This window comes from Papio anubis, chromosome 2, assembly GCF_008728515.1.
Source record: "Papio anubis isolate 15944 chromosome 2, Panubis1.0, whole genome shotgun sequence".
NCBI lineage: Eukaryota > Metazoa > Chordata > Mammalia > Primates > Cercopithecidae > Papio > Papio anubis.
The window spans coordinates 98,875,521-98,894,382 of record NC_044977.1 but is presented as its reverse complement, the minus strand read 5'-3'; the positions used below and the strand labels follow the sequence as shown (position 1 = coordinate 98,894,382).

Genomic DNA, 18,862 nt, shown 5'->3' with positions numbered 1-18,862 from the left:
GACCCGGGAGGCGGAGCTTGCAGTGAGCTGAGATCCGGCCACTGCACTCCAGCCTGGGCTACAGAGCGAGACTCCGTCTCAAAAAAAAAAAAAAAAAAGAATAAGAATGAGAGTGACCTTCCTCCACTGATAAAGAATATCTACAAAAAATCTAGAGTAACTTCATACTTAACAGTGGAGGCCTAAAACTGTCTTCCCTACAAAGCCAGAAACAAGGCAAGAACATCTGCTCTCACCACTCTTATTCAACATAGTACTGGAAATTCTAAATACTATAATAAGGCAATAAAAATAAAGGGCACACAAACAAGAGAGAAAAAAATAAAACTGTCCGCATTTACAGATGACATGATTGGCTATATAGAAAATCTCCTGGAATCAGAAAGAAAAGAAAGAGGAAGGAAGGGAGGGAGGGAGGGAGGGAGGGGAAGGAAGGAGGGAGGGAGAGAAGGAACGAGAAAAAAAAAACCTAGAACTGATAAGTGAGTTTAGTAAGGTTGTAGAACATAAAATCAACAAACACATGAATTAAATGTGGAAACTGAAATTAATGATGCAATACCATTTACAATTGCTCCCCTCCAAAAAGAAATACTACATATGTACTTAACAAAACATGCTGAAATTATAGAATGCTAATGAAAGAAGGTTTAAAAAAAAAAAAAAAAACTAAATAAATAGAGACATCACATTCAAGGATCAGCAGACCATAGAGTAAATATTCAACTATCCTTGTATTGATGCATTAGTTTAATGATAGCCCAGTAAGGTTTTGGCAAATATAAACAAGCTCATTTCAAAGCTTATATGGAAAAGCATATAGGTCCCAGAACAGCTAAAACAATCTTGACAAAGAAGAATAAAAAGAGGAGATCACTCTGTCCAATATTAAGCCTTATGATGATCAAGTAATCTTAATTACAGTAATCAAGACAATGTTGTATTGATAAAGGGACAGACACACAGATCAATTGAAAAGTTTAGAGAACCCAGAAGCAGCCCCATACAAATACGCCCAAATGATGTCTGACGATGTACAAAAGCAATTCAATGCAGGAAAGATAGCCCTTTTAACAAATAACACCAGAGCAATTAAATATCCACAGGCAAAAACCAAAACCAAAACCAAAAGAAAATCTCTAACTAAGCTTTATACTTTATATGGAAATTAACTCAAAATGGATCACAAACTTAAATGTAAAGCGTATAATCATAAAAAATATTTTTTAAAACATGGGAGAAAATCTTTGGGATCTAGACAGAGTTCTTACTCTTGACATCAAAAATACAAACCACTAAAGGAAAAATTGATAAAGTGAACCCATTAAAATTCAAAACTTTGGTTCTGTAAAATATCCTGTTAAGATAAGATGACAAGTTACACACGAAGAGAAAAAATTTGCAAACCATATATCTAACAGTGGACTCATATCTAAAATATATAAAGAACTCTTGAAATTCCATCTTTGGCCAGTAGAGGCTCCTTCACATTGGCTCCTGCATTCCTTTTAACATGACCTTAGAAGTCTCTGATAAATTCCTCGCTTTCAGGACTGACATGCCCCAGCCTCAATTTGTTCATTTCTGGTCTAAATGCAAAGCTGTGCCAGGGACTTGGAACCTATTTATACAAGAGGCCGTGATTTGAGTTGAAAATGGTATTTAGGAATTAAAACTTGAATTCAGTGTTATAAACTGAATTCTGTTCCCTCCAAAATTCATATGCTGAAGCCCTAACCCTCAATGTGACTATATTTGAAGACGTGTGTGTTTGGAGATAGGGCTGTATTTGGAGATTTAAGGGGGTAATTAAGGATAAATGAGGTCACGCTGGGGGGGGGGCGCCTGATCCAGCAGCAATGGTGTACTTAAAGGGGAAAAGACACCATGAGTGCGCAAACACAAAGCAAAGGCCGTGTGAGGACACAGGAAGAAGGCAGCCCTCTATGTAAGCCAAGAAGAAAGACCTCACCAGAAACCAAACCTGCTGGCACCTTGATCTTGGATCTGTAGCTGATGAAACTGTGAGAAAATAAATGTATGTGGTTTAAGTTGCCCAATCTGTGGTACTGTTATGACAGCCTGAGCAAACTAACACAAGTAGATAAAACTATGAAATATATAATTTCTTTAAAAAGACAGAAAAATAAATGAGTTTATGCTAACACTTTAGAGTCAAATTAAGGATGAGATAATTTTACTTATATTTTTATAATTGTACATTTTACACTGATAATATTGGTTATTACTGGAATTAGCATAATTATTAGTTTTCTCTTACCATATATATAGAGACTATATATACACACACACACACACACACACACAAACACACACACCATAGAGACATATATATACCATATATAGAGAGGTCACATACATATACACACACATAGACACACACCATATATAGAGACCATATATATACACACACACCGAAGAGAGCATATATATACACACACACAAACAGACACACACACACCATCTATATATATGTAATAGTTTCAAATGGCAATACATATATGAACACTGACGACAAGAACACTGAATGCAGTTTAAGGTTTCTTAATGGGATTTTGGTCACTAAAATATATTACGATAGAAATATTCTGCCATAATACCGTGATTTAAAAGCACTCGCTTTAAATCTCTCTTCCCTGGGGAATCATACCACAAACTTGACACACAGATTGTTTTCAATTTTTCAAGACCACTTTACTTTTCTCATTTTTATTTTTAACATTATATAAAACATTTACATGTTTCTTAAGTCTAGACCATAAAGCAGGTACATTCAGAGAAGCATAGCTCATTCCTGCCCCTGCACCTTCCTTATTCTCTTCCTAATCCTGTAAATTGTCACTCCTGTAATTTATTTAACTTTCCATTCTGTCTTTTGTAAAATATTAGTAAAGGCACATATATTCTCTGTTTTCACCCCCTTTCTTAGACAAAAGGTATTAACAGTATGCTACGAATACTATTCTACATCTGACTTTCATCAGGATAATAACATCTTGTAGATGATCCATGGCTGTGTACAGACATCTTCCTTGTGCCTTTCCACAGCTGTGTAGCCCTCCATTCTGGGGATGGTGATGGTTGGCAGAATGCTAAAGATCCCCCTGCCCCCAAAGCCCCACCATCCTGGCTATTCAAATACTAATCGGGATACTTCAGCTGGTACCCAACTTACAATGATTCAACTTGCAATTTTACGATATGTCAGTTTGAGAAGGTGCAAAAACAATATTCAGTAGAAACCATACATGGAATACTCATACAACTATTCTGCTTTTACTTTCAGGGTGGTATTCAATAAATTACATGAGATATTTTACACTTTATTATAAAAAAAAAAGGCTTTGTGGGCAGTGTGCAGTGGCTCACACCTGTAATCCCAGCACTTTAGGAGGCCAAGGCAGGTGGATCACTTGAGGTCAGGAGTTCAAGACCAGCCTGGCCAACATGGTGAAACCCCATCCCTACTAAAAATACAAAAATTAGTCAGGCGTGGCAGCGCGCATCTGTAATCCCAGCTACTCAGGAGGCTGAGGCAGGAGAATCACTTGAACCTGGGAGACAGAGACTGCAGTGAGCCGAGATCACACCACTGTACTCCAGCCTGCACGACAAAGCGAGACTCCATATTGAAAAAATAAAAAATAAATAGGCTTTGCATTAGATGATTTTGCCCAACTACAGGCCAATATAAGTGTTCTGAGCACATTTAAGGTAGGCTGGGCTAAGCTATGATGTTCAGTAGATTAGATGTATTGCATTTTTGACATGATATTTTCAACTTGTGATGGGTTTATTGAAATGCAACCCCCACTGTAAATCAAGGAGCATCTGTATTGGGAAGTGAGTTTGAAGACATAATTAAAGTCCCAATTCCATTAATCTTAAGATATATAGATTATCTGAGTGAGCCTAAGCTAATCAAGTGAGACATTTAAAATTCATTTTATCTGATTGATGGCAGAGGAGGGAAGTCAAAGATGTTCGAAGTATGAGGGGGATGAGTCTCTGCTTTTCAAGGCATGAGAAGCAATCTTGCTGGCCACCAAGATAAAGTAAACAGGTATGCAGTAAATGTCAATGAAGAAGAAGGACAGATTCCTGAAGCTGTGAGTGAACCGCAGCCAAACAGCAGCAAGAAAGTGAGGATGTCAGTCCAAAGACTGCAAGAACATGAATTCTGCCAAGAATCAATGAGCCTGGAAGAGGACTCCGAGCCTCAACTGAGAATCTCAGCACCAGCCAACACCTTGACATCAAGTATGTGAGATGTGGGCAGAGGATCACTCAAGCCCAAGAGTTCAAGACCAGCCTGGACAACACAGTGAGACCCTGTCTCTATCAAAATATTTTAAAAATTATCTGGGCATGATGGCATACACCTGTAGTTCCAGCTACTCTGGAAGCTGAAGTGAGAGGATCACTTGGGCCTGGTGTGCGGCTCAAGGCTGCAGTGAGCCGTGATTACACCACTGCACTCCAGCCTGGGCAACAGAGTAAGACTCTGTCTCCAAAAATACACATGGAAATTTGTTGTCTTGTTTGTTATATAGGTAGGTATATCATAACCCCAATTTTGCCTCTTGACCTACAAAGCCTACTTTCTCACTGTTAACAGGAAAAAAAAAAAAAATGCCAACCCCTAATCTAGATCAATCTCAGCAATACCAGACTCTGCTCAGTACTCCAGAACAAGTAAAAACCTGGATCTAGAAACACACATTAAACCAAATTGTCAGGGCTCCTCTGGGCTTCAATATAGCACAGATCAGATGGTTCAGAAGGTGTTAATCAGAAAGCATCAGAACATGAAGCGAACTTGAGGAGCATCTAGAACAGCTCCTCCTTTTAGAGGAAAGAGTTACAAGCCCGGAGAAAGACCTGTCCTTCCTAGGACCAGTCCATAAACTCTCATCCCCTTCCCTGCTCCTCCTTCTGAGCCTTCAGCTACTTATTCCAGAATCTCACAATAAGGAAAATTACAACCAAACCACTGGTCTAATATTGACTCCCAAAGGTACAAACCAGAACCATCTCAACACCCTACTTTGGACTGTTCTCAGATCTAGGGCTGTGTTAGCCCATTCTCACACTGCTGTGAAGAAATATCTGAGACTTGATAATTTATAAAGGAAAGAGGTTTAATTGATTCACATTGCTGGGGAGGCCTCAGGAAACTTACAATGATGGCAGAGGGTAAAGGAAAAACAGGCACCTTCTTTACAGCCGGCAGGATGTAGTGAGTGCCAGCATGGGAAATGCCAGATGCTTATAAAACCATCAGATGTGGTGAGATTCACTCATTATCACAAGAACAGAATGGGGGAAACCACTCCCATGATCCAATTTCCCCCACTTGGTCCCACTCCTGACACATGAGGATTATAGGGATTATAATTCAAGGTGAGATTTGGGTGGGGACAGAGAGCCAAACCATATCAAGGACACACAAGGCATTTCTCATCCCGCCATAGTTTCAGAGGTCTTCTCTGGGTCCTCAGTACTTCCAAGCTGAGATTACAAGTGAAATATTAAACCCCTGGAAAAACCCTTAAAAAAATATACCAGATACACAGAGACTAAGAAATACCCTGCAACTACTAATACAACAGGCACTAAATTGAAGTTACTGATGAAACCATCAGAGAAAATCTTACCTTGCTTGGCAACTGAGCAGCAACATCTCACGGTTATAAATCAAAATATATAGAAGAACCAGGAAGGCTTTTGCTCTAATGTATGTTGAGGGGCTGTCGAGTAAACGGATAACTGTGGAGACAAAATCCTGTGGAAGACATTTAAAATTTTTTTTTGAGAGAACATAACAAAATAGGTCAGTCTCAATTCTCAGAGTGAACAGACTATAATAATCAAGCAGATGGCAGAAAGTAAAATAATATCAACTACTGTTCTCGCATTCTCAATTTGTGCTAGATCCCATAACTAAATTTTAATACTATCTCATTTAAATCTGAAAATTAGTCATAAAAAGTTGACAATATTGTCCCCGCTTTAAAGAGAAAAAATGAGTATTGAAAAGTTAAGCAATTTACCCAAATTCAGAGTTGGATAAAATCCAGGCCAACTGAATGACAAAGCCTGCCTGTTAACTACTCAATCACACAACTGGAAATGTGGCAGCAAGTAATACAACTGTCAGTCACAACTGCATGTAGATATAAATCTCCAAGAAGAGCTGCATATAGAGAGATCGTATCTCTAGTCTACACATCCGAGGGCTTAACAGACATAAAATAAAGATAATATTCAATACATGACACAAAGAAACGTATACTCATATAACACTCTTTAATTAAAGGTATAACTCAACACAAAGGACTAAGTATTGACAAGGAATAGTGCTACTTTCCCTTTTAAAAGACAGACTATAAATAATTTCTATAAATATGCAAACAGAACACAGACACACACGCACATACATGGTTAATGAATGTAAGTAGTCAGAAATACAGAATCATAATATCAGCAAGATGGCTACAGAGAACAGGAATATATAAGTTCCCAAGAGAGCTTAAGAGGTGCCAGCACCTAACAGTAACACTGTGTGTCCAAGACAGATTTAAGAAGCTCAATTTTTTTTTTTTTTTTTTTTTTTTTTTTTTGGCCACACTCCAATCCTTTTCTATTTGGTGCTATGTTTCCAGGTAGGAATAATTTACATAGTCATGTATACGCCATGTAAATTCTATGCTACTTAAGGATAAAAACATATCTAAGCATCAGTCTCACCTAGTTCCTGAACCGAATTATCAAAGCCAAAGTATTTATCTCAGGTAAAAAACAAATCAATGCAGTCATCCTTGAGTAGAAGATCTGTTTTCTACCTTTGCAGCAACTAGACAGTAGAAAATCCATCCCCAGAGTCCATTCCTGATTCTAATTTATACTCTGTGGTCTAAGGACCACAATCACAAGTCCGTTTCCTCTGTCAACACAACCCCCAACATATACATACATAATTCCAAAGCCATTCAAATTTCCAGCAATTATAGACTGAAAAACTCTTCCAGATTATAAGAGATTAAAAAGACATGATAACTGATTGCAATTCAAGATCTGGAAGTTCTGTAAGGTCTGTAGATTAGCTAACAACACTGAATCAATGTTAATTTCCTGATTTTGAAATTCACGGCTTGTTTCAGTGAAGTAATTAGAATTAGAAAAGCATCACGTCCACAAACTTCTCAAGTGGGTCAGAAAACACACACACACTCACACATCCGTGCACACAGAGTGAAAGAGATAAAGACAGAGAAAGATAAATTATAAAGTAAACATAGTAAAATGTTAACATTTGTTGAATGTAGGCAAAGGATCTATTGCAATCATTTACACTGTATGTCCAAAATTAAACTCAGTGCCTGAGGACCAATATACTAGCCAAACTCAGAAGTCTCAGTACTATCCTTGACCCTTCTTCTTTCCTTTCTTTCAAGCCCAATTAACCCCAAGCTCTGTGAAAATGACACCCCTAATATGGCTGTCTTATTTCTATGCACCATTATATCTTTCCTGAATTACTACAACAGGCTTTATTTAATTTTCCTTTATTCCATCTACTCTATAAATTTTAGCCACAGTGGACCCTCTATAAAAGCAAATGTAACTCACCTATAAAATATTCTCAATAGTTACACAACCATTAAAAAGAAGCTAAAACTCATTATGACATATGAGGCTCTTCATGGTCTGGCTTTTCGTTATCTTTCCAAAATCATGTATCATACCATCAACTCCACTGAATACCCTCAACATTCACAACGAGGAAATTTAAAAAAAAGGAAGATGAGAATATTGAACAAAGGAAAGTGGCAAAGGGAATCTCAGGATTATTCCAAGGTGACAGCCTTCACCAGACAGAAGGCAGCCTACCTGTACAGAAGCTGGTCCAAGGCCCCCAGAGAGAACTCAGGAGAAGAAACTGACAGACTATCTGAAGCACCTGAATGTAATTTGAAACACAAAGTGATGTAAACAAAGAAAGGTTCACTAGATATTGATCTACACAAAATTAACAGACCGAGTACATATGCATGTTGGAGCCTGTCTCATGTCCTACTTCAAAATAAACACCAAACAAATCTAAGATTTAAAAAATAAACACAAAATGATTCAAAGATCTAGAAGAGGCCACGGGAGGTAGGCATACAAACATATATACATACATACATACATATTTCAATCTCAGACTGGGGAAAATGTTCGTAAATAATTTATTAGAAAGAATAAAATAAGTGTGAGAAATGTAAATTAAAAAATGTTAAATGCCACATAGAAATGAAACGCTATAAAGAAAAAAACCACATGAATTAGAGAAAATATTTGCAGTACATTTTTTTAATAAAGGTGATTTTCTTGATATATAAATATCAATAACTAAGAAAAGAACTAAAGGACTAAGAAAGTAAGAGTACTAGAAACAACTGAAACCTCTGATCTCTTCCATGTGGAATATCACATCAACCAAGGATAATTTAAGGTATTTCAAAAAATACAGAACATAGGAGGCAAGTTTCATATAAAGCTATCCATATAAACCTATTTCATATAAAGACAATAAAAAATGAAAACAAAAAACATTTCAGCTGATAAAAACTCTTTTTTTTTTCTTTTTTGGAGACAGAGTCTCACTCTGTTGCCCAGGTTGGAGTGCAGTGGCGCAGTCTTGGCTCACTGCAACCTCCACTTCCCGGGTTCAAGCAATTCTCCTGCCTCAGCCTCCTGAGTGGCTGGGACTACAGGCGTGTGCCACCATGCCCAGTTAATTTTTTGTATTTTTAGTAGAGAAGGATTTTCACCGTGTTAGCCAGGATGGTCTCGATCTCCTGACCACATGATCTGCCTGCCTTGGCCTCCCAAAGTGCTGGAATTACAGGCGTGAGCCGTGTCCAGCCAAAACTCTGATTTTACCTGCTATGGTCTGAATGTTTTTTCCTGCCCCCATTCATATATTAAACTTAATCCCCAATGTAACAGTGTTAAAACGTGGAGCCTTTGGGAGGTAATTAGGTCATAAGGACTACACCCTCATGAATGAAGTTAGTACCCTTATAAAAGAGACCTGAGTTTATTTACCCCTTCCAACATGTAAGGAAACAAAGAAGACACTATCTATGACAAATGGGCCCACACTAGACACCAAATCTGCTAGTGCCTTGATCTTGGACTCCCCAGCCTCCAGAACGGTGAGCAATACATTTCCATTATTTATAAATTACCTGGTCTAAGGTACCTTGTTACAGCAGCCCAAACATACTAAGATACCACTTAACCAAAACAAAAAACAAAACAAAATAAAATTGAGGGAGAGGTAAACTGTACTGTACCAGCTCAATTTGAAGGAACCATCATTAAATAAGCATTTATAGACATCAAAAAGGTCCAAGTCACTTAGTTATACAAGACAAGGAGGTATAGACAGTATACCTTAGGAACACAGATGCAAAAACTCCTCAACAAAATATAAGCACGTTGATCCAGTATATATTAAAGGAATAAAACATGATGACCAGGTGAGGTTTATCCCAGGAATCCAAAGCTGATTCAACATTTGAAAAACAGTAAGTGTAATTCATCATAATTAATTGATGAAACAAGAAATATCACATAACAATGAATTACTAATAAAAAAATTAATAAAATTCAACATCCATTCATGATAAAAACTCTCAGCAACCTAGGAATAAAAGAGACCTCCTCAATGTGAAAAAAGGCAAGTAGAAAAAAAACCTACAGTTAACATCATAATGATGAAAGACTACGTGTTTCCCCAGAAACTGAGAAGAAAGCAAAGATGTCCACTCTCATCACCCATGATTCAGTATTTTACTGAAAGCTGTGGCCAGCATAAGAAGAAAAATAAATAAAAGACATTTAGATTTCAATGAAAGAAATATTTGCAGATGACATGATTACCTATGTAGAAAATCCCAAGGAATTTACCAAAAAAAGCTTCTATAACTTATGAGTTTAGCAAGATCTAGTATATTTCAATATACCAATAATGAACAACTGGAAAATAAATCCTTTTTAAAGTACCACTTTTCAATAGCTCCAACCACAACAACAACAAAGAAGTATTGCTTTCACCCTAACAAAACATCTACAGAATCTGTACATTAAAAATTCTAAAATCGTGATGAAAGAAAACTTTTCAAACCTATAAATAATGAAAAGACATTCCATGTTCATGTAGTAAGACTCAAGTTAGTCATCAATTCTCCCCAAATTTACCGATAGACTTAATGCAACTTCAGTCAAAATGCCAACAGGGTATTTTGTGGCTATAAACTGAGTTGAAAATTTCTATGGAAAGGTAAAATAAAAACTAGAATATGCAAAACAATTTTGGGAGGATATGCAAGAATCGTACAATAATTTTAAGACATACAAAAAACTATGGTAATCAAAACAATGTAGTATTGACAAAATGATAGACACATAGAACAAGGAAACAAACTAGAGTTTAGAAATATAGTCCATCAGTTTATGATAAAGGTGCAAAAGCAACATTGGAAAAAGGCTAATCATATGACCAAATGATGCTGGAACAACTGAACATCCACAAGCAAAAATGTTAACTTAAACTCATTCCTCACTCCATATGCAGAAATTAACCCAAAATGTATTATACAACTGAATATAAGTCAACTTCATCAAAACGAAAATTTCTCCCGTGAAGGACACTGTAAGAAAAGACATGCCACATACTCAGAGAAAATATTTGTACCCAGAATATATAAAGAACTCTCCAAACTCAAAATTAAGAAAAAAAATGTTAATGAACAAAATATTTAAACAGACGTTTCACCAAAGAAAATATGTATCTGTCGAATAGATGCAAGGATGCTCAATATAATAATCATTACAGTAGTGCAAATTAAAATCATACTGATACAACAATGAACTTATTAGAATGACTAACATGAAAAATGGTGAGTATGTAGAGCAACTGAAGTTTTTCAAACATTGCTAGTGGGAATGCAGAAATGGTACAGGAATCCTGGAAAACAGTTTGGCAGTTTCATTAAAATGTTCAATATATACCTATCATATATGCCTCAACCATCCTACTTCTAAGTATTCTAATGAAATAAAAACTTAAGTTCACAGAAAATCGTGTACAAAAAAATTGATAGCAATATTTAGTTATAATACAGATTGAGTATTCCAAATCCAAAAATCTAAAATCTGTAATGCTCCCAAATCCAAAACTTTTTGAGTACTGATAAAATGCAAGTGGAAAATTCCACACATAAGTACTTAACACAAACTTTGTTTCATGCACTGAAAATATTTAAAATATTGTATGAAATTACCTTGGCCTTATTTTATACAAGGTGTGTATGAAACACAAATAAATTTTGTGCTTAGACTTGGGTCCCATCCCCAAGATATCTCATTATGTATATACAAATATTACAAGACTCAAAAACACTGAAATCTGAAACACTTCTGGTCTCAAGCATTTTGGATAAGGGATATTTAACCTGCAGTCAAAAACCGAAAACAGTTCACATGTCCTTCGGTGTGTACATGAATAAATAAACTGTGGTACATCCACATAATGAAACAGTACTCAGCAGTAATGCACTACTGAGACATGCAGTGACATGGATGAATCTTAACTGCACTGTATTAACTGAAAGAAACCAGCTGTAAAGATTATATGCAGTGTGATTCCATTTATATGACATTCTGGAAAAGATAAAGCTATAGGGGCAGGAAGACATCAGTGATTGCCAGGGACTGGGATGGAGGGTGGTTTGCCTAAGAAAAATGCAGCACAAGGTCATTCTTTGGGAAACTGGAATTGTTCTGCATCTTTCTGGTGGTGGTAACAAGAGTCTATGCATATATTAAACCTCATAGAACTGAGTCCCCACAAAGGTAAATTTCATTGAAAGTAAATTTCATTACACATAAATTTTAAAATTAAAAAATGATACATATTATACATAAAATATAAACTGTTATTTATAAGTTATATATTATAGTACATATATGTATATATTATAGTACATATATGTATATATTATATGTATATACATATACTGGATTTATTATATATACAATGTATGTACATACTATATATTATATACCATTCACAATGTATAACAGCAATAATTATAGTAATGAGTGTTATGCCTTAAATAGTATAGCAACCACCTTTGTAAAGTGAAAACTACACAGGATATAAGAAGCAATAAAATATTTTATCATACTACTGTCAGTCTGAGACTCAAAAGAACAAAAATAAGTGAGGATATAGAAGACCTAAATCACATAAACAATAGGTTAGATATTATGGGTAGATATCAAATTTTATATTCAAATAATGGAACACATATCTTTTTCTTAACATAAAATGATCCTTTAAATTGATCATATAACAGATCATGAAAAAATATTAATATACTCCACAAAGTAAAAATAATTTTTATGATTACAATGCAATAAAACTAGAAATTAGGCTGGCATGGTGGCTTACATCTGTAATCCCAGCACTTTTGGATACTGAGGCAGGAGAATTGCTTGAGCTCAGGAGTTCCAGACCAGCCTGCACAACATAGCAAGACCTCTTCTCTACTTAAAAATAATAATAGTAATAATTAGCCAGGCATGATGGCACATGCCTGTAGTCCTAGCTACTTACAAGGCTGAGGTGGATGGATTGCTTGAGCCCAGGAGATCGAGGCTACAGTGAGCTATGATCACATCACTGCACTCCAGCCTGGACAACAGAGTGAGACCTTGTCTCAGGGAAACAAACAAACAAAACTAGAAATTAATTAAAACATAAATAATCCAAAAGGCCCTCTACCTGCAAATGTTTTAAACTCTATGTTAAACAAACCTTAAGAGAAAATACAAACCAAAATTGCAGAACTTAAAAATACTAGGTCTTATTCATTCTAGCTAACTATATTTTTGGGCCCATTAACCAACCCCACTCTCTTTTCCACTACTCTTCTCAGTTCCTCATAACCATCATTCTATTCTTTATTTCCATGAGTTCGACTGCTTTAATTTTTAGCTCTATCTACCCCCAAGTATTTAAAATGGTTTTTTAATTTAAAAAAATAATAAAATAAATAAATAAAATAAAAAGCTAACAGTAAAAACACTATTGTATTAGCCTGTTCTCATACTGCTATTAAGATACTACCTGAGACTTGGTAATACATAAAGGAAAGAGGTTTGATTAACCCACAGTTCCACATGGTTGGGGAGGCCTCAGGAAACTTACAGTGATGGTAGAAGTTGAAGGAGAAGCAAAGCATGTCTTACATGGTGACAGGAGAGAGAGCAAGAGAGCCAGGAAGTGTCACACTTTTTTTTTTTTTTTTTTTTTAAGACAGAGTCTCGCTCTGTCCCCCAGGTTGGAGTGCAGTGGCACGATATCGGCTCACTGCAAGCTCCGCCTCCCAAGTTCACGCCATTCTCCTGCCTCAGCCTCCAGAGCAGCTGGGACTACAGGCGCCCGCCATCACATCTGGCGAACTTTTTTTTGTATTTTTAGTAGAGACGGGGTTTCACTGTGTCAGCCAGGATGGTCTCGATCTGCTGACCTTGTGATCCACCCGCCTCGGCCTCCCAAAGTGCTGGGATTACAGGCGTGAGCACCTGCACACATAATTACTACGGAGTCTTCAATCTTTATGGTTATCTAGTTACTTTACTAGGCATCTCAAAAAGAAAAAGCATCAATTGTATTTTTACCATGTTTGTAATTACTATAATTGCAGTTTAACTTTGGAAATCTCATTGATAAATAGCAACAAAAATACAAACCATACCAAAAAAAAAGTAGATCAGGCATGGTGGTTCACACCTGTAATCCAAGCACTTTGGGAGGCCAAAGCAGGAGGATTGTTCAAGACTATCCTGGGCAACACAGCAAGACCCTGTCTCTACAAAGAAAACAAAAAACTTAAAAGAGAAATGTAGGACTTAGACACAGAAAACTACCGATTTTTACTGAGTGATAATAGGGCACTTGAATAAATGGAGTGGCAGTATAATATGCTGGCAAATAATTTGAGCTTTGGAGTCAGGAAGACCTGACTTCAAATGCCACATTTCTTAACAAAATAACCACTATGATTCAGTTTCTTCAACTTTAAAATAAAGTGGAGAGAATTACAATAACATTTCTCATAGTCGTGATGTAATGACTTAGGCTTTTGTCCAAATACATAATAAAAATATCATAAAGCATAAATCTGCGAGAAGTATTCATTTATGAAAACTGTTGTGGAAAAGACAATACAAAGGGGAAAACAAACAAAAGTATATTTAAGACTCTAGAAAAGATAAAGGACAGACTATTCATTAAATGATATCCTTACTTTATTTCTTATACTAGAAAGACTCCAAATTAAAAATTTAAGTAAGGAGTGGAGGAAGCAATCTTATAATACTATACATCTTTCAAAATGAATATATTACCTTGGAAAATGTATTGCAAAGAATCACTATCTTTATTATAAATAACGTTTATCAATTAAAAAGTATGTATGAACACTCCAATAAAACAACAAAATGATATGAACAAGAAACAACTGATAAAAGGACTCTACCACCAATAAGCAAATTAAAACATGGTTGTCATCACTAGTAGTCAAAGACATACAAAATTTATAAGAATAAGAATCCATTTAAGCCGGGCGCAGTGGCTCATGCCTGTAATGCCAGTACTTTGGGAGGCCGAGGCGGGTGGATCACAAGGTCAGGAGTCCAAGACCAGCCTGGCCAAGATGGTGAAACCCCATCTCTACTAGAAATACAAAAATTAGCTGGGTGTGGTCGCAGGAGCCTGTAATCCCAGTTATTCGACAGGCTGAGGCAGAGAATTGCTTGAACCCGGGAGGCAGAGGTTGCAGTGAGCCGAAATCACACCACTGCACTCCAGCCTGGGCGTCAGAACGAGACTCCGTCTCAAAAAAAAAAAAAAAGAATCCTTTTAAAAATATGAAAGTATGATGAAGGAAGGAAAAATATCTACTATATGCTTACTCTGAGTCAGGCACTGTGGTAGCTGATTTAAATATATTATTTCAATTACTCCTTTAAGGAAGATATTATCGGATTTATTTTATAGATGAGGAAACAGAAGCCTCAGGAAACCAAAACATTTTTGACACCTTCCCCTCCTGGGGAGTCTTTTACCTTATACCAATCCCACAACTATCAAGGCTTCTTCTAGGAAAAAGCACAACCAGATTACACAGGTATCCACAGAATATGACTAAGTAAAAATGTGAGTTTATGCATTGATAAAAGACAGGGGAGGTAAATATCGATGATGTCAAAGCTGGTTAGGCTTTTGCTGTTTTCTCTTTACATTTTCTTAATCTTAATGGTGTTTTAAGAGCTCGTTTGGAGGTTCTAGCAAGGGAGCGCAGCTACCTGTACACCCTTGACCAAAGTATGGTGCTCCTCAATCAAGGAAGGATCTGATCAATCACAGGGCTTTGGCTGGAACACACATGGAGCCATGAGGGAGGAAGGGGACACCTGCCTAGCCAGTCAGATCAGCTGAATGAACCCTGGTGATCAATGAGGCAACAGATGTCACAGCCAGATTGCCCTCACATCCCTTACTGGTGTTTTGAAAATTGAAAGAACTACTGGAAGCTTTTGTATAGGTCCAAGCTAAGATGTAAACACAGTGTGCTTGGCTAACTGTGAAATATGTTCATTTCCATACTTACATTGTTTCAATGGTTTAAAAAAAGAATTTGTCATCATACATAATTTTCTTATACTCATTAGCATGTGGATATCGATATTATTAATACTGTAAATTATTGTTTAGTGAATGATTTAAAGATATACTTTTTGTCTGGATAAGTAAAATACAGTTGTTTAAAAAGTTGAAGCATGTTAATTTTCTTCACAAAAATGTATTCATGTAAGTTATAAAAACTCTGCAAAATATAGAAAATTAGAGACAAAAGAAAAATCATCCATTTCTTACATGATCCAGAGACAGACACTGAATTTAACTGAATTTGATTTTTATTACATATTAAAATACTTTTTGCTTAATTAAAAAATCTACAATGTTTATAAAAATAGCCATCTACTCCCCACACTTCTACTTCCCAATTTTTGTTCACCAAGTGTAATTAATCTGAATTTAGCTATTTCTCTTTTCTAATTATACCTCTGTTTCTTTCCTGCTCCTTGCCTCTCAAATATACATTTCTCCTCTCTCAGTTATCCAACAGTTATATTACAAGTCAATATGTATATTCCATATGTATGACTGTGCAAATAATATTCATAATTGAGCCACGCAAAAAAAAAAAAAAAAGAATTCATTTTATTGCAAAGTAGAGTAGCAAAGATAAAAATGGATAGCAGCCAGTGTTGGAATGGTCATAGGTAAACAGAAAAATCTTACAAACGGCTAGTAGGAAAGTGAGATGTTGTTTCTCAAAAGCCTTAAAAATGTTATTTTCTTCAGATACACCTGTCACGTCTCAAGAAACTTATCTCAAAGTGATGAACAAATGAGCTTATGTACAAGAATACTCACAGTAGCACTGTTTATTGCAGGAGTCCCCAGCCCCCAGGCCACAGACCAATACTGGTTTGTGGCCTGTTAGGAACCCGGCTGCACAGCAGAAGGTGAGCAGTAGGCAAGCTAGCATTACCACTTGAGCTCCACCTCCTGTCAGAGCAGTGGAGCCATCAGATTCTCATAGAAGCGTGAACCCTATTGTGAACTGCACATGCGAGGGATCTAGGTAGCACACTCCTTATGAGAATGTAATGCCTGATGATCTTCTGAGTTGGAACAGTTTCATCCCAAAACCACCTCCCCAGCTCTGGTCTGCTGGAAAAAAATTGCCTTTCACGAAATTGGTCCCTGGTGCCAAAAAGGGTGGAGACCACTGGTTTATAAGACAAACATGAAACTATTTTAACATCTAAAAACAAGAGATTTGTTAGGTAAATCATAATTGTAGTAAATACTCCATCTATACAATATCTGGACTAACCTGCTTCTTTCATGACAAACACTAACGAAGTACATGGGGAAAGGAAAAGTGGTAGAAGTGATGCTCCATTACCTCCAAGGCTAGGTCTGACATGGTCATGTAGATTCTACCTGGTACTCTTGAAACACTCACTCTTGGAACTCAGCCACCACGCTGTGAGGAAGCCCAAGCAGCCTGTAGAGGCCCACATACAGTGCAACTGAGGCTCCCAACCTACAGCCTCAGCTGAGTTCTCAGCAAACAGCTTGTACCAACTTGCCAGTCACATGAATGCACCATCTGGAAAGGATATTCTCCAGTCCCACCCCAGCTAACACAGCCTTGCTCAAATTACAGAATTTGTGAGCAAAATAACCTATTGTCCTTGTCTAAATCATAACATTTTGGGTGGTTTGTTACACAGCAATAGAAAAATAAAATATAACTTAAGTATACAAAGAAAGAAAAAAAGTTCCCAGGCACAAAAAAGTTTCAAACAGCAATAGACATAATTTGAAAACACAGAAATAACCAATAATAAGTGATAGTGAGGTCTGTTACTGTATTCCTTCTTGATATACAGATGCTTTTCAACTTACAATAAGGTTACATCCCAATAAACTCACTGTAAATCAAAAAAATCATAAGCTGAGCGATTATAGATTAGGGACCATCTGCAGTGTTATTCAGCTATACTAATAATCTTGCAAAACTAAAATAATATGCTTATGATTTGGAGTGAAACAAGCTAGACAAACTATTACAAACATCAAAAATAAAAGAAATTACATAACTTTATTTGTAACACAATAACTCTCGGTCCTTTGAGAAGCTGCAGCACAATTTTAGATCTAAGCCTAAGAACATCTTCTGTCCTAAATAAATTATCATTTAGTCATTTCAGAAAGACTGAATGAACAGTAATGACTTTGACTCCCTACAACCAGTTGCCTAGGATTCTATATTTAATCTTAAGCAATGTGTACCACGCCTCTAGAACAGTTTTAATCTTACAACACTTGAGGAGGGAAGATTACAGGCTGCAGGCAAAGACTTAGTGCCAAAGATGAATAATCAAAACTACCTTTAGAGAACCAAAACTGACCTCAGGTCACTTCAGCTAGCAATCCACTATATATTCAGCTTTGATGGAAATTCACCTTGTCATATAGCTCAACATACCCAAATATTACAGTGGAGAAAAAGAGCAGAAGCCATTTAGTTCTATAACCCAAATCACAGCACAACAAGGTTATGTCCAGCATTCACAGCCAGAAGCAAATGGTATTCAGCAGTGATTTCAGAGTGGACATTTCTATTCTAACTTAAAGATGGTATAATGAAATATTCAGAATGATAGGAATCTCTCTGAAATATATAAAGCTTTCACCACAACCAAAAATATTTCACCATCAAAATTAAGCATAATAGTAAAATATTCCTCTAGTACACATCATAAAGGAAAATATGAGATGATAACGAGGTAGAGAACTTCAAAATTATCTCTTACAAATCTCAAGGGGTAAAATTGATCTGCTTCAACTGTCACAGCTAAAAATCAATATGTATGGCCTGGCCATCAACTGATAACAGCCTCAAAGAAAAACAATGAGAAATCATGTAGATAACTACACTGACACTATTTTCCTATTTAATATTGATGGAAACAAACAAGGTACTGATTAAATCTAAAATTATTTTTGGATTACAATCTTCCTTTAAAAAGTTTAGCCAAGTATCTAAGTAAAACGTCTTTCAGAGAACACATATTTATTAATACAGACTAAAAGTATCACAATATACACCCATAATCTGATTCATATGTATAA

General features: G+C 36.2%; 1 protein-coding gene across 9 annotated transcripts in view; it reads right to left on the bottom strand.

Moving 5' to 3' along the window:
* Positions 1-18,862, bottom strand: part of ULK4 (unc-51 like kinase 4) — a 793,903-nt gene that overhangs the window by 595,780 nt on the left and 179,261 nt on the right. For all 9 annotated transcript variants that reach the window (XR_001899874.3, XM_017955554.2, XM_021933668.2 and 6 more), the window contains one exon: positions 5,679-5,806. Coding sequence is in view for 8 of the 9 variants with exons in the window: in XM_017955554.2 (XP_017811043.2) it covers positions 5,679-5,806 (128 nt within the window). In the remaining variant the exon portion in view is untranslated. The remainder of the gene's footprint in view (positions 1-5,678; positions 5,807-18,862) is intronic.